General features: G+C 40.6%; 1 protein-coding gene across 26 annotated transcripts in view; it reads left to right on the forward strand.

Annotated features, from left to right (window-relative positions):
* RIMBP2 (RIMS binding protein 2) overlaps positions 1 to 15,926 on the forward strand; it is a 970,948-nt gene that overhangs the window by 757,734 nt on the left and 197,288 nt on the right. For all 26 annotated transcript variants that reach the window (XM_056533442.1, XM_056533333.1, XM_056533398.1 and 23 more), the window contains 2 exons: positions 9,795 to 10,262; positions 10,743 to 10,889. In XM_056533442.1, the coding sequence (XP_056389417.1) occupies positions 9,795 to 10,262; positions 10,743 to 10,889 (615 nt within the window). The remainder of the gene's footprint in view (positions 1 to 9,794; positions 10,263 to 10,742; positions 10,890 to 15,926) is intronic.

The following is a 15,926-nucleotide window of genomic DNA, read 5'->3' on the forward strand; positions in this document are numbered from 1 at the left end:
TTTCAAGGCAACAGTTTAGGGTCACATATGGGGTATCGCCGTACTCGGGAGAAATTGCCTAACAAATTTTGGGGGGCTTTTTCTCCTTTCACCCCTTATGAAAAGGTGAAGTTGGGCCCTACACCAGCATGTTAGTGTAAAAAAATAAATTTTTTACACTAACATTCTGGTGTTGCCCTATACTTTTCATTTTGACAAGAGGTAAAAGGGAAAAAAGCCCCCCAAAATTTGTAATGCAATTTCTCCCGACTACGGAGATACCCCATATGTGGGCGTAAAGTCCTCTGAGGGCGCACAACAAGGCCCAGAAGGGAGAGTGCGCCATGTACATTTGAGGTGAATTGCACAGGGGTGGCTGATTGTTACAGCGGTTTCGACAAACGCAAAAAAAAAAAAAAACACATGTGACCCCATTTCGGAAACTACACCCCTAACGGAATGTAATGAGGGGTGCAGTGAGCATTTACACCCCACTGGTGTCTGACAGAGCTTTGGAACAGTGGGCTGTGCAAATAAAACATTTTGTACAGCCCACTGTTTCAAAGATCTGACAGACACCAGTGGGTTGTAAATGCTCACTGTACCCCTTGTTACATTCCTCAAGGGGTCTAGTTTCCAAAATGGTATGCCATGTGGGGGTTATTTTGCTGTCCTGGCACCATAGGGGCTTCCTAAATGCGACATGCCCCCGAGCAAAATTTGCTCTCAAAAAGCCAAATATGACTCCTTCTCTTCTGAGCATTGTAGTTCGCCCGTAGTGCACTTCAGGTCAACTTATGGGGTACCTCCATACTCAGAAGAGATGGGGTTACAAATTTTGGGGGGTATTTTCTGCTATTAACCCTTGCAAAAATGTGAAATTTGGGGGGAAACACACATTTTAGTGAAAAAAAATTATATATTTTTTTACATATGCAAAAGTCGTGAAACACCTGTGGGGTATTAAGGCTCCCTTTATTCCTTGTTACGTTCCTCAAGGGGTCTAGTTTCCAAAATGGTATGCCATGTGGGGGGGTTTTGCTGTTCTGGCACCATAGGGGCTTCCTAAATGCAACATGCCCCCCAAAAACCATTTCAGAAAAACGTACTCTCCAAAATCCCCTTGTCGCTCCTTCGCTTCTGAGCCCTCTACGGCGCCCGCCGAACACTTTACATAGACATATGAGGTATGCGCTTACTCAAGAGATATTGGGCTACAAAAATAACAATCCATTTTCTCCTTTTACCCCTTGTAAAAATTTAAAAATTTGGTCTATGCGAGTGTAAAAAATGAAGATTGTGAATTTTCTCCTTCACTTTGCTGCTATTCCTGTGAAACACCTAAAGGGTTAAAATGCTGACTGAATGTAATTTTGAATACTTTGGGGGGTGCAGTTTTTATAATGGGGTCATTTGTGGGGTATTTCTAAGATGAAGACCCTTCAAATCCACTTCAAACCTGAACTGGTCCCTGAAAAATTGTGATTTTGGAAATTTTGTGAAAAATTGGAAAATTGCTGCTGAACTTTGAAGCCCTCTGGTGTCTTCCAAAAGTAAAAACTCGTCACTTTTATGATGCAAACATAAAGTAGACAAATTGTATATGTGAATAAAAAAAATAATTATTTGGAATATCCATTTTCCTTTCAAGCAGAGAGCTTCAAAGTTAGAAAAATGCTAAATTTTCAAATTTTTCATCAAATTTGGGGATTTTTCACCAAGAAAGGATGCAAGTTACCACAAAATTTTACCACTATGTTAAAGTAGAATATGTCACGAAAAAACAATCTCGGAATCAGAATGATAACTAAAAGCATTCCAGAGTTATTAATGTTTAAAGTGACAGTGGTCAGATGTGCAAAAAATGGCTGTGTAAAAGGTGTAAAATGGCTGGGTCCTTAAGGGGTTAAGGACTCAGGGTTTTTCTGTTTTTGCACTTTCGTTTTTTCCTCCTTACCTTTTAAAAATCATAACCCTTTCAATTTTCCACCTAAAAATCCATTTTATGGCTTATTTTTTGCGTCGCCAATTCTAATTTGCAGTGACATTAGTCATTTTACCCAAAAATCCACGGCGAAACGGAAAAAAAAATCATTGTGCGACAAAATCGAAGAAAAAATGCCATTTTGTAACTTTTGGGGGCTTCCGTTTCTATCCAGTGCATATTTCGGTAAAAATTACACCTTATCATTATTCTGTAGGTCCATACGGTTAAAATGATACCCTACTTATATAGGTTTGATTTTGTCGCACTTCTGGAAAAAATCATAACTACATGCAGGAAAATTTATACGTTTAAAAATGTCATCTTCTGACCCCTATAACTTTTTTATTTTTCCACGTACAAGGCGGTATGAGGACTCATTTTTTGCACCGTGATCGGAAGTTTTTATCGTTATGATTTTTGTTTTGATCAGACTTTTTGATCACTTTTTATTCATTTTTTAATGGTATAAAAAGTGACCAAAATACGCTTTTTTGGACTTTTGAATTTTTTTGCGCGTACGCCATTGACCGTGCGGTTTAATTAATGATATATTTTTATAGTTCGGACATTTACGCACGCGGCGATACCACATATGTTTATTTATTTTTATTTTTACACTGTTTTATTTTTTTTATGGGAAAAGGGGGGTGATTCAAACTTTTGTTAGGGAAGGGGTTAAATGACCTTTATTAACACTTTTTTTTAAAATTTTTTTGCAGTGTTATAGGTCCCATAGGGACCTATAACACTGCACACACTGATCTTTTACACAGATCACAGGCGTGTATTAATACGCCTGTGATCAGTGTTATCGGCGCTTGACTGCTCCTGCCTGGATCTTAGGCACGGAGCAGTCATTCGCCGATCGGACACCGAGGAGGCAGGTAAGGGCCCTCCCGGTGTCCTGTCAGCTGTTCGGGACGCCGCGATTTCACCGATTTCACGCCGACTGAGCAGCCGGGTCACTTTCACTTTCGCCTTAGAAGCAGCGGTCAGCTTTGACCGCCTCTTCTAAAGGGTTAATACCGCACATAGCCGCGATCGGCGATGTGTGGTATTAGCCGCGGGTCCTGGCCGTTGATGAGCGCCGGGACCGACGCAATATGATGCAGGATCGCAGCGCAATCCCGCTTCATATCGCGGGAGCCGGCGCAGGACGTAAATATACGTCCTGCGTCGTTAAGGGGTTAAACCGCACGGTCAATGGGGTACACGTAAATAATTTCCAAAATTTTACATTCCATATTTTTTTTCCTCACTTTGTATACCCTAAAAAATGTAGAAAACGCGATCAAAAAGTTACATCAAAACAAAAAAGGTACCGATAAAAACTTAAAATCACGGCGCAAAAAAGAGCCCTCATACATACATTCCTGTATATGGAAAAATAAAGTTATAGGGGTCAGAAGATGACAATTTTACACATACACATTTTGGTGCATGTAGTTATAATTAAAATAAAACCTATATAAATGAGGTTTCCTTGTAACTGTATGGACCTACAGAATAAAGATATGCTGTCATTTTTACAGAAAAGTGCACTGCATAGAATCAGAAGCCCCCAAAATTTACAAAGTGGCGTTTTTTTCCAATTTTGCCCCACAAATATTTTTTTTCTGGTTTCGCCAAAATTTTGTGGTGAAATGATTGTCATTATAAAGTACAATTAGCACAAAAAATAAGCCCTCATATGAGTCTGTAGGTGGAAACTTGAAAGCGGTATGATTTTTAGAAGGTGATGGGAGGAGGCATGATGGCCGGGGGCTGCACCGAGATTGCAGGGTTCTCCAGCGGCGGGACCCCTGCAATCATTCCTCTTTTCCCTATCATTTGGGAATAAGATATATGGGCCCAGTCAGCCATTTTCCTTTCCCAGTGTCATGTGACTTGTTAGTGTTACAAGGTCTCAGGTGTGAACGGGGAGAAGGTGTCTTTAATTTGTTTTTTTCACACACACACTTTCTAATACTGATACTGCTAGTTCAGCATGGCATCTCATGGCAAAAAACTCTCTAAGGATCTGGAAAAAGAAATGTTGCGCTACATAAAGAGAGTCTTCTACGCTATAAGAAGATTGCCAAGACCCTGAAACTGAGCCACAGCATGGTGGTCAAGACCATACAGTGGTTTCGCATGACAGGTTCCTCTCAAAAGTGCCTCACCTTAATTGACCAAAGAAGTTGAGAGCACAAGCTCAGCGTCATATCCAGAGGTTGTCTTTGGGGAAAAAAACATATATTGTAAGTGATACCAGCATTGCTGCAAACAATGAAAAGGTAGGGGTAAGCCTGTCAGTGCTCAAACCATATGGCGCACACTGCATCAAATTGGTCTGCATGGCTATCATTCCAGAAGGAAGCCTCTTCTTTTTTTATTTTATTTATTTATTTTTTACTGTCATTTTTATAAGAAGAACAAAGGTAAAGACAGCAAAACAATGTAGCAATGGGTCCAAAAGGCCCCACACGTAAGACATAAATTGCAACATCAAGAAAAAACAGGAATAGAATCAAATGAGTACAATCCCCCCAATCAAAAAATTGTTACAACGTAAAACAGTAAGTCAAGAAGAAAGCCTCTTCTAAAGATGATGCACAAGAAAGCCAGCAAGAAATTTGCTGAAGACAAGCAGACTAAGGACATGGATTGCCGTAATACCCACCCATCCTTATTCCATCCATATTTTGATCTTGCGATCTTCAAATGAACGACATTAAAGGGGTACTCCAGTGGAAAAAATTTCTTTATAATCAAATGGTGCCAGAAAGTTAAACAGATTTGTAAATGACTTCTATTCGTTACTTATCAGCTGCTGTTTGCTCCACAGGAAGTTCTTTCCTTTTCGAATTTCTTTTCTGTCTGACTACAGTGCTCTCTGCTCACACTTCTGTCCATGTCAGGAACTGTCCAGAGCAGGAGCAAATCCCCATAGCACCTGGGTTCTCAACCGGTGGTACGCGTACCCCTAGGGGTACGCCACCGGTTGTTTGGGGGTACGCAAATGCGCTGACAAATACCGGCCATGCATTGGCCAGTATTTGTCAGCGCATAGCCATGGCAGCTCTGTACAGTAGCGAGGCTGGAGCTGCGGCTGCTGTAAGGGAGCTGCGTGGTTGCCGGGGAGACGTGTGACCTCCCCTGACATTGTGCGGAGGTGCCGCACAGCGCAGGAGGACGTCACACGTCAGTGTGGCCCTGCCGAAGGGGACGCGCTGCATCCAAGGAAAGGCCACACGGGACCGCAGGAGGCCTGGTAAAGTGGAAAAAAAAAGTGAAATATATGTGTATGGGACGGAGGGAGGGTTTTTGTATATATATATTTATATATTAGCCCAGGGGGATTGGGGGGAGAAATAATAGCACAAGGCATTAAGATGGAGGGGGGGGAGGATAGGAATAATGGCATAAGAGATTAAGATGGGTGGGGGGAGGGTTAACCATTACTCTCCCCCACCTCCATATTAATCCCAGGTGGCCAATATTCCCCCCTCCATCTTAATCCCCTTGTGCTATTATTATCGGACATGGCAAAAGGGGATGAGAGGGAGGGGGGAATAATAGTTAGTTACATAGTTAGTACGGTCGAAAAAAGACATACGTCTTTCAAGTTCAACCAGGGAATTGAAAGGTAGGGGTGTGGCGCGATATTGGGGAAGGGATGGGATTTTATATTTCTTCATAAGCATTAATGTTAATGACACAAGGGGATTAATATGGAGGGGGGGGGGTGATGAATATCCCCCCTGCTCCATATTTATCCCCTTGTGCCATTATCCCCCCCTCCCTCTGATCTCCTTTTGCCATATCCGATAATTATAGCACAATGGGATTAAGATGGAGGGGGGGATATTGGCAACTGGGTATTAATATGGAGGTGGGGGGGAATAATGGTTAACCCTCCCCATCCTCCCTTCCTCTGATCCTCTTGCACCATTTCCCCTCTCCATCTTAATCCCCTTGTGCCATTCCCCCCTTCCTCTGATCCCCTTTTGCCATATCGCATAATAATGGCACAAGGGGATAAAGATGGAGGGGGGGGAGGGAATAATGGCACAGGGGGATTAAGATGTAGGGGGAATAATGGCACAAGGGGATTAAGTATCACATTAGTATAAAAGTAAGAACACCTCCTTCACTCTCTATGCCTATGAATGCTCTTAGGGCCGATACCATGGAAATGTTTAATAAAGTCTGGGAACCTTGGCTCTCTTCTTCTCATGCCCAGGACATGTCATATTATTTGGTTCTTTAAATGTAGGGTTTATTTAGCATCCCACAAAGGTTTCAGTATGAATGTACTTGACCTACCTGTAATTCCATGAGGATCCCCCCCCCTTCCCTCCACCCCCCCACATCCCCTTCTTTTCCTCTCCCGTTCTTCCTATATTATTGAGTCTGGGAACTATTGTTATGTTCTTTTGGTTTATTCTGTATGATCTGTGAACTTCCATTATTGCAGTTACTATAATTTCTGCTGATGTACAGTTAAAAGTAAGAACACGCCTTTTGTCCGTGGGTACCCCTCGCGTATAAATTCCGCACGTGGGGGTACCCGCGGACATACTTTCAGCCTGGGGGGGTACAGCTGCCAAAAAGGTTGAGAACCACTTCCATAGCAAACCTATTTTTCCTGTGGAGCATACAGCAGCTGATAAGTACAGGAAGGATAGAAGTAATTTACAAATCTGTGTAACTTTCTGGCACCAGTTGATTTAAAAAGAAAATTGTTTTCCACCGGAGTACCCCTTTAATTTTCATTGCAGAAATTCTTGTTCCATTTACAAAGTAATGAAAACACTCCCTGATAAAGCCATAGTGTTTGGATCCCACTTACTGTTTATACCCAATTCAAATGATTCTCAGAACAGCTACTCCTTTGTGGTTACATTCCCTCTGGATTTCATTACAAGTCTTGAACTGCATTAATGCTTAATGTTCTCCAATTTTATTCTACATGTTGGAAAGTAGTAGCCACAATCTTTCTGTTACATTCAGGTCAGTACTGCTTTATGTGGTGCCTTGGGGGGGTCTATAGCAGTTGGGGTGTTGCTATGCGGTATATCAAGGGTGTAATTAACTCTTGTCAGTCGTGGCGCCAGGGTGAGGGTTAATACTGTGATGCTTGGCCTATTGCCACCCACCCAAGAGCGATAAGGAGTTGAAGAATAAAAGCAATGTCCACAACCAGAAGCTTTGCTGAAAACTGTCGGAAACTTTACTGAGTATTTTCTGCAACAGGGATAACAGGAACAGTCCATATAACAGAGTCTATGTACAGCTTAAGCAAGAGAAGATTGACATGTGGTTGGGACTTTGTATGTTCTTTAGCTTAGGAGGATTGGTAAGCATAGATCCGCTGGATTTAGGGGTTTGTTTAGGTCCAGTGATCCTGCTAGCATTAGCGGAGAAGTTGTAAGAACTCACTGTTTAGACGAGGCCGGCAAGCTTTGGCTCAGTAGTTGTCGTTGTAAGTTGCGCAGATCTTGACTCTTCAACAATCTGGAACCCAAGAGAGAGACTATTGGCTGCAGCTCCCTTATATGGGCAAGGGCTGGACATTTTAGGATTGGTCCACACCATCTGTCAATCAGCTTTACAAAGTGTTATGGGTAATCACATGACCCATGAACCTCCAAAGGTCCTTTTACGTACCATAGAGTACTAACCCGAATCACATGACCTAAGGCCCTGCGACGCTACGAAGGTAAGCATACATATTATATACAGCATTTACATGAAATTTAACAAAATATTAACTATATGAGGGGTGACTAGGGGATGACGGACCCCCACAGTTCCTAGGAACTCTGACTTTGGGGACCCCCAACCAAGGTACATTATGAAATACAGTACCGGGACACCACATTTACAATTATCAACATAGATAGGTAGACATTGTAACGCCCCACTGGTGTGGACCCACTGTAAAACAAGTGCGAGCTGGCCAGGCAGGCAGAATGGGACAAGCCGGCACTAGAGGTAGCATCAGATGAAGCACAACTGGACAGGTGTTCATTAACAGAGCAGGTACTGTGACAACAGCTAACCAAGATGGCTACAGGTGCAGGCTGGCTGGAACAAGCTGCAAGCAGACAGGAATTATGGTAGATAGTCCAATTTTATATACAGGAGATTCAGGTCAGAGTCCAAGGGATGAGGCAAAGGCAAAGTCCAGTATACAGGCAGGATCAGAAATCAGAGGGAAGACAGGCTTCAGAGACCGAGTAATTCAGAAAACACAACTGTGCTGAGGCCTTTAACAGCAGGTGTGGCAGACTAACAAATGCAGTGCCTGGCGGTGATTGAAAGAGGATCCATTAAGTCGTGCATGCTGGCTCTATAAAACTCAGCCAGTGCTTGCGTGGCCACTAGTGGACAGAGCAGAAACTACAACAAAAGACACACCAGAGCAGGAAGACCAGCAAATACAGCAGTCGCATGGCACAAAGAAAGTCGCCCGACGCTGCTAAGAACCAGGACACATGGTCTGCTGGTGGTTGCCAACCAGCAGTGTTATAGGCATACATAATGTACATATACTAAATACGGCACATCAGCAAAGTTCGAGAGTTGTGAGCCACAGTTATGAGGTAAACTAAACAAGAGAGAAAAGTACATGCAAAATAGGGATATACATACATATGCATTATATGGCAGATGGTGACACAATAGCATAGAGTGAGAAGTTGAAAGTTAGATTCCTGTAGATAACTTGGTGGCAAAGGAGTCCAGAGAGTCATTTATGGATAAATTGTCTAAATTTCTTTTTTTGACCAACTGCTGCTGAAAAAAAATGACATGACCAGCTGATCATTTGCCAATATTCACAAGATCACCATGTGGTTTTTTTTTTTTTTTTTTTTAACTACCAGTAATCTGTTAGTTTAGCATGTTTTTGGCGTGATTGTTCATATAACTGATCCCAATTTGAATTGGTCATTGTAGCCAATCAAAGTCATGCGTACGGCCAGTTTAAGCCTAATTTACATTTTTCTCCCATCAACAAACAAGGATTTAGTGTTCCTGGCATGTGGCTTTCCTTCAGGAGACCAGCTTCTGCTCCAGTCAGATTCCTAGACTATGGAAGCACAGATGTTTCAAGGTCTGTCATAGCACTTCTTCTGACTCTAAGACAGAAGACATGTTTATCCTAAAATCTTGTTTAATTCCTTGGGAACACATGTATACTTGTTATATTTCTGCATAGTCCTAAGCTTAGATAAAGAGAACCAAAGTACATTCATGTCTTCTTAGAATGTTCCATGTGTGGCACATTATCTCTAAATTCAAAGAATACCCACTTCCTTTTCCAACTGCTCTATTTGTGTTTGACCTCTGTGATATACTAATTTCTTGGTACAAGAAATTTGTAATTCTACATTTGATGGCACAGACCATCAGAATATAAGGCAGCTGTCACTTAAGTAGACCTGCCCCTTTCAATATGCGTTTTTTTTCTCCCTCTCACCTTTACCCGTATTGTCACACAGTTTTATTCTTCATCATAGTTATTACCGCAAAGAATATATTGTATGTACTTTTTATACTACTTCCATTACCATTGTCTCATCACATAGTCCAGATTATCTGCTGCTGGCATACATGATGGATTATCTTGAGATTACACTTGTACTTGAAAAGTTCATAATGTATGTATTTAGTATGTACCCACACCATTGTTTTCTACAAGTAAAAAAAGACACAAATAATTATTGCTTTATAGGTAGTCTACATAACCTTTTAATCAATAGAACATGACTTAAGCTTGTCAGCAAAATTAATGAAACAATATTGTAAGTAGCTTCTATTTTGTTGTCCGTGACCACAGGTGGCAGAAGTCGTGTTTCCCGCAGCTGAGAACATTGTGGTGGACCTCATGAAAATACTCAATTTGGATGCCAAGGAAGTTACAGTGAGGACCTTGTCAGCACAAGGTGAATCGGAGGACTCCTGCACTGCTTATATTCCACCTGATTTACTGATACCTCCAGCACAACATTCAAGAACTATACCTAAATGCAAGCCATTAGCTAGTGCTGGTGTACCAGATACCAAAGATAAACATGTATGTCCACACAGAAAAGCGGATGATGCTTGGGACCATACCCATACAGTGTCTCCCATTCATGGGCATACATTGGAACCTCCAACATCAAATTTTCATAGCCCAGGTCATGGTAGAAGATCACCGTCTCCTCAGAGGATACTTCCACAACCTCAAGGTGCACCCATTTCTAGCACTATGGCCAAAGCAATGGCAAGGGAAGCAGCACAAAGGGTCGCAGAGAGCACCAGGGTAATGTATGCATTGTTTTTAGATGTGTACTTTGTTTTTGCTTTCATCAACTATGCACATCAAATTTACACATATGGTGGAGATTTATCAAAACCTGTCTAGAGGAAAAATTGCTGAGTTGCCTATAGCAACCAATCAGATTGCTTCTTTAATTTTTTAAAAGGCCTCTGAAAAATGAAAGAAGCAATCTGATTGGTTCCTAGGGGCAACTCAACAACTTTTAAATCTCCCCCACAGAGTGCAAAAGAGCCTCTACAAGTGCATAAAGCCTTAAAAGTATGTATACCACTATAATTAATGTAATACAACTTAATTCAGTTAGTGAAATTACTCAGCCCTTGAGTCATCTGTTCTCTTGTTCCCTGACTCATAGAGTGGATGCACATTTCTGATCTATTTGTCAGTATTCTTTAGAACATTTTTACTACTGTCTTATACTTTTGTATGCTCTTAGTCTAATTTCTGTTTTCCTCACCTCAGAATGAAAAGAGGAACCTGTTTAGTGAGAGGAGTAGTACAGTGCATGAAAACTCGGATGATGATGAAGATGGTTATGATTCTCCACACATCAAAAGAAAAGGAGCTTCTGTTGATGAGTTTCTTAAAGGCTCTGAGCTTGGGAAGCAGGTAATTTGTAAAGACCTCTATGTACTGAGAAATGGAACAAAGTATCACAGGTGTGCATTTTACTTACTCAAAGCGTATGATGGCTATGTCCATGAATTTTAAAGGGGTACTCCCCTGGAAACATTTTTTTTAAATAAACTGGTGCCAGAAAGTTAAACAGATTTGTACATTACTTATATTTAAAAATCTTAATCCTTCCAGTACTTATCAGCTGCTGCATGCTCCACAGGAAGTTCTTTTCATTTTGAATTTCCTTTCTGTCTGACTACAGTGCTGATACTTCTGTCCATTTTTGGAACTGTCCAGGAGAGGTTTGCTATTGGGGTTTGCTCCTGCTCTGGACAGTTCCTGACATGGACAGAAGTATCAGCAGAGAACACTGTGGTCAGACTGAAAGGATATTGAAAAAGAAAAGAACTTCCTCTGGAACAAACAGCAGCTGATAAGTACTGGAAGAGTTAAGCTTTTTAAATAGAAGTAATTTACAAATCTGTTTACATTTCTGGCTCCAGTTGAATAAAAAAAAAATGTTACCCCTTTAATGGCTTGTAGCCTAGCTCTCTAATGCACTAGCCCAGATTTATCAAACTGTGAGAATAAAAATGGAGTGATTTTCCCACAGCAGCCAATCACAGCTCAACTTTCACTTTACCAGTGAATTGGTTGATGTGATCGGTTGATATAGAAAAATCACTCAATTTTTTCGCACCTAAAGTTTCATGAATCTGGAACACTGTCCTTTTTACCAATGTTTTACAGTCTAGTCATAGTAAAAATTACCATCATATATGTTGCATAAACAGAAAGTTGGGATGGAATAAAAAATCTAATCATAGATTCAACCAATCTTTCTGATATGTAACTCCTACCAGTCCTGAGTATGAAAGGGCTGCAGTTCACTAAAAATATACAGTAGCTGCTTGTATTGCTATGTAGGGAAAAACCGTCATAGGGCAGCAGCCCCTTCATTTTGAGATTACTACTCCTTGTAATATGACAGAACATACTAAACAAAGGACTAGTGATTCAATGATCTGTCCTTAGAATGTTTGGTCACATTTCAAAGGGGTTATCCAGGAATAGAAAAACACAACTAATTTATTTCAAAGACAGCTCCACGTCTGTCTCCAGGTTGGGTGTGGTTTTACAACTTGGCTCCCTTCACTTCAATGAAACTAAGATGCAGAACCACACCCAACCTGGAGACAGACGGGGAGCTGTTTCTGAAAGGAAGTAGCTGTTTTTCTATTCCTGGATAATCCCTTTAAGTACCAAAGTGTGAAGACTCTTTAGAGTTCTTTTCTTCTGGAGAGCAATGGTCCATACAAATCAGTGGAATTCAGCTTGGAATATTGTGGCAAATTGCTATTAGTTAAAATATCTGAGACTAGGGGGGTTTAATCACTGTAGAGGCCTTTTCATTTAGGACATTGGGCAAAGCAAACTTCACCAGTCATCTCCTATGCACAATGCATTTGAAAAGTCTTCAGACCTTTTACATTTTGTTGACATAAGTATTTAGACCATTTGTTAGGACACTTGACATTTAGCTCTGGGGGGCCTCCCATTTCTCCTGATCATATTTGAGATGTTTCTACACCTTCATTAAAGTAATCTGTGGTAAATTCAATTAACTAGACATGATTTGGAAAGACACAGCCCTGTCAATATAAGATCTCACAGTTGACAATGCATATTGAAACAAAAAATAAGCCTGAGGCCTAAAGAACTGCCTGAAGAGCTCTGAGCCAGGATCTTGTGGAGCCACATATCTAGTGAAGGGTACAAAAAAATGTCTGCTGCACTGAAAGTTCCCAAGAGTGACCTCTATAGTATTATAATAATAATAATGCATTTGGAACAACCAGGATGACCAAACTGAATAATCAGGGGAGAACACAATGGTCACACTGACTAAGCTCCAAAGAAGGTAGAAACTTCAAGAAGTTCAACCATGACTGCAGCACTACACCAATCTGGGCTTTATGTTATAGTAGCCAAGAAGAAACCACTCCTGAGTAAAAGTCACTTAATAGCCAGCAGTTTATAAATTAAGCACCTAATGGACTCACAGACTGTGAGAAACAAGATTATTTGGTCTGATAAAACCAAGTTTGAAGTTTTTGGGCATTCATGTCTGAAGAAAACCAGGCAGTGTTCATCACCTACCCGAAACCATCCCTACATCGAAGCATGGTGGTGGCATGTGGGGTGTTTTTCAGCATATGGGACACTGTTGAGAGAAAGCTGAATGAGTAAAGATAATCTTAATAAAAACCTAATTCAGAGTCCTCTGGACCTCAGACTGGGTCAAAGGTTCACCTTCCAATAAGACAATGACCCTAAACACACAACCAGAGCCCTGAATTGAACCCATTAAGTAATGAGTACTTTTTTCCTTTATTTATAAATTAGAAAATATTCCGAACATTCTTTCTTTGTCATGATGGGGAATTGGTGCTGAATGATGGGGGCAAGTTGATTTTATTTTATTTTAGCAAAAGGCTGTGGTATAAGAAAATGTGGGAAAAAAAAGGTGAAAGGGTCTGAAGACTTTCCTAATGCATTGTATAGGTCTAGAGATATTTTTTGTAGGACTGTTTCTTATCTGCAGACATAGACAGATGGCTCATAAGTAGATAAAACAAATACTAGTCTCTTGGTTGATGGCTGTATGTTATAAAATCACATTTTTCTTTCAAGTGCCATAGAGGCTGGGCTTAGCTGCAGCATGCACACTTCTTCCCTCCCCCATCCCTTCCTGCTTAACTTCCAGCACTGAGCCCTATACATTAATCAGTCAATGTGGAGGGGGAAGAGGTGCCAGGTTGCAGCCCAGCAACACCTCCTTGACCCTTCAGCATGATAAAGAGCTGATAAATTCCCTTAAAGGGGTACTCCGGTGAAAAAACTTTTTTTTTTTAAAATCAACTGGTGAAATTACTTCTATTAAAAAATCTTAATCCTTCCTGTACTTATTAGCTGCTGAATACTACAGTAGAAATTATTTTCCGTTTGAAACACAGAGCTGTCTGCTGACATCTCTGTCCATTTTAGGAACTGTCCAGGGTAAAAGAAAATCCCCATAGCAAACATATGCTGCTCTTGACAGTACATAAAATGGACAGAGATGTCAGCATAGAGCACTGTGCTCATGATGTCAGCAGACAGCTCTGTGTTTCAAAAAGAAAAGAATTTCCTCTGTAGTATTCAGCAGATAATAAGTAAAGGAAGGATTAATATTTTTTTTATAGAAGTAATTTACAAATCTGTTGAACTTTCTGGCACCAGTTGATTTAAAAAAAAAAAAAAAAAAAAAAAGTTTTTCACCAGAGTACCCCTTTAAGGGCATGTTCTCAGGCTAGTATCTGCATGGTTTTTGCCATGGAAATCTCTGATTTCCACAGCAAAAACCACAAAGTGTCAGCATCTTAAGCCTTTCTCCTATTGACTTCAATGGAAGCTAGAGAACCGTTCAGAAAAAAAGGACATGTCAAAGAGCCATGACACAGTGATACACATGAGCAAGGATTTTAGTCATCATTGGATTACAACAAACTGAATATATGCAAATGAGAATTTACAAATGAATGCCTTACAAATTAGAATGGACATTATTCATTTTTGCATTATATTCTTTTACTGAAGAGTCTGAATCTTGATTGATGTCTTCTACAAAAGCTTGCTGTGGAATTATTCTGAGGGCCACAAATAGATAGTTAATTGAGATGTAATAAGTAAAACATCTGCCCCTTTTCATCTGTCTGTTATAACATTTATTGAGGATAAGCTACTGGGAAAAAGGAGAAAACTTAATTGGTGGTAAATTATCATGGTAATAATTGTGTAATTCAATTAGGAATATGTAACATTTGTTAGGATTTTACCAGTGATTAGTCATTGCAATATGATGAATCAGAAGCAGAAATGATCAGTCTGGCAATCCGATTTACAGATAGTGGTGTGGAAAACGATACCAGGTCATCTAATGCTCTTGTTACTGGGGAGCAGCTTTATATTTTAGGTACACACACGTCACAGAAATTACATGAACAAAATGCAGCTAAATTATCTTGACCTACAATACAAGGCATAGCAGGCTGTGAACACAAGTATTCTGTGAAGTAATGCATTTAATACTGAGTGGTGGAACTGGTATTGAAATGTAAAAAGGAACTCCACTAATCCCCTTCACTGTAGCTCTGCTGCCTCAGTGAATGTAACAGATATTCTTCTCATTTTCAGTTGGGACTTGGTTGCTTAGATGTTTGTATTCTTACTTGCACTGCATTCTTACGTACATAGTTACATAGTTTGTAAGACGGCAAAAAGACATATGTATATCCAGTTGAGACCCTAGAATGTTGATTCAGAGAAAGGCAAAAAAGAAACATGAAGTAGAAGGCAACTTTCCTTATTTTTGAGAGAAAAATTACTTTGTGTCTCCAAATCTGCCAATCAGAAAAAAAACCTGGATCAACAACTCTTGTCCAGAATCTAGTGACTATAACCTATAATCTAATCAGGGCTGGATTAAGATATTGTAGCGTCCCCCCCCCCCCCCCCCCCAGTGATATCAGATAGAACATAAGTCACTTTTGGGTCTTCCCCAATATTGGAGCATTGCACCATAGCATGCACAGTGCATGCACGTTGCACTATCTCATGCACATGCAATGCTTCAACATTAAATGAGCTTTTGAATGCACAGCACAAAACATTCTTACTTCAAGACTAAGTCAACTTACCCTTAAACAGCTGCTTTCACTGGATGGCAAAAGAACACAGACTAAGCTGAACGGAAGCGCCATAAGTCACTGCTGCAGCCGGCCACCTGGCCCAGAGGAGGACTAGCTATCACTGTTGCCTTTGCTGTTATCCACTCAGGGACTCAAAGATGGCACCTGCCATGTTGCCTTCCTTAGCAGTGTGCTGTGGTTCCACTTCTACGCTACAGAGGCAGGACACAGTACACACTACTGCTGCTCTTTTGCTTCAGCCACTTTAAAGGTACAGTAACTTCAAGGTGACAAACTA

The sequence above is a fragment of the Hyla sarda genome, chromosome 1, assembly GCF_029499605.1.
Source record: "Hyla sarda isolate aHylSar1 chromosome 1, aHylSar1.hap1, whole genome shotgun sequence".
NCBI classification, from domain to species: Eukaryota; Metazoa; Chordata; class Amphibia; order Anura; family Hylidae; genus Hyla; species Hyla sarda.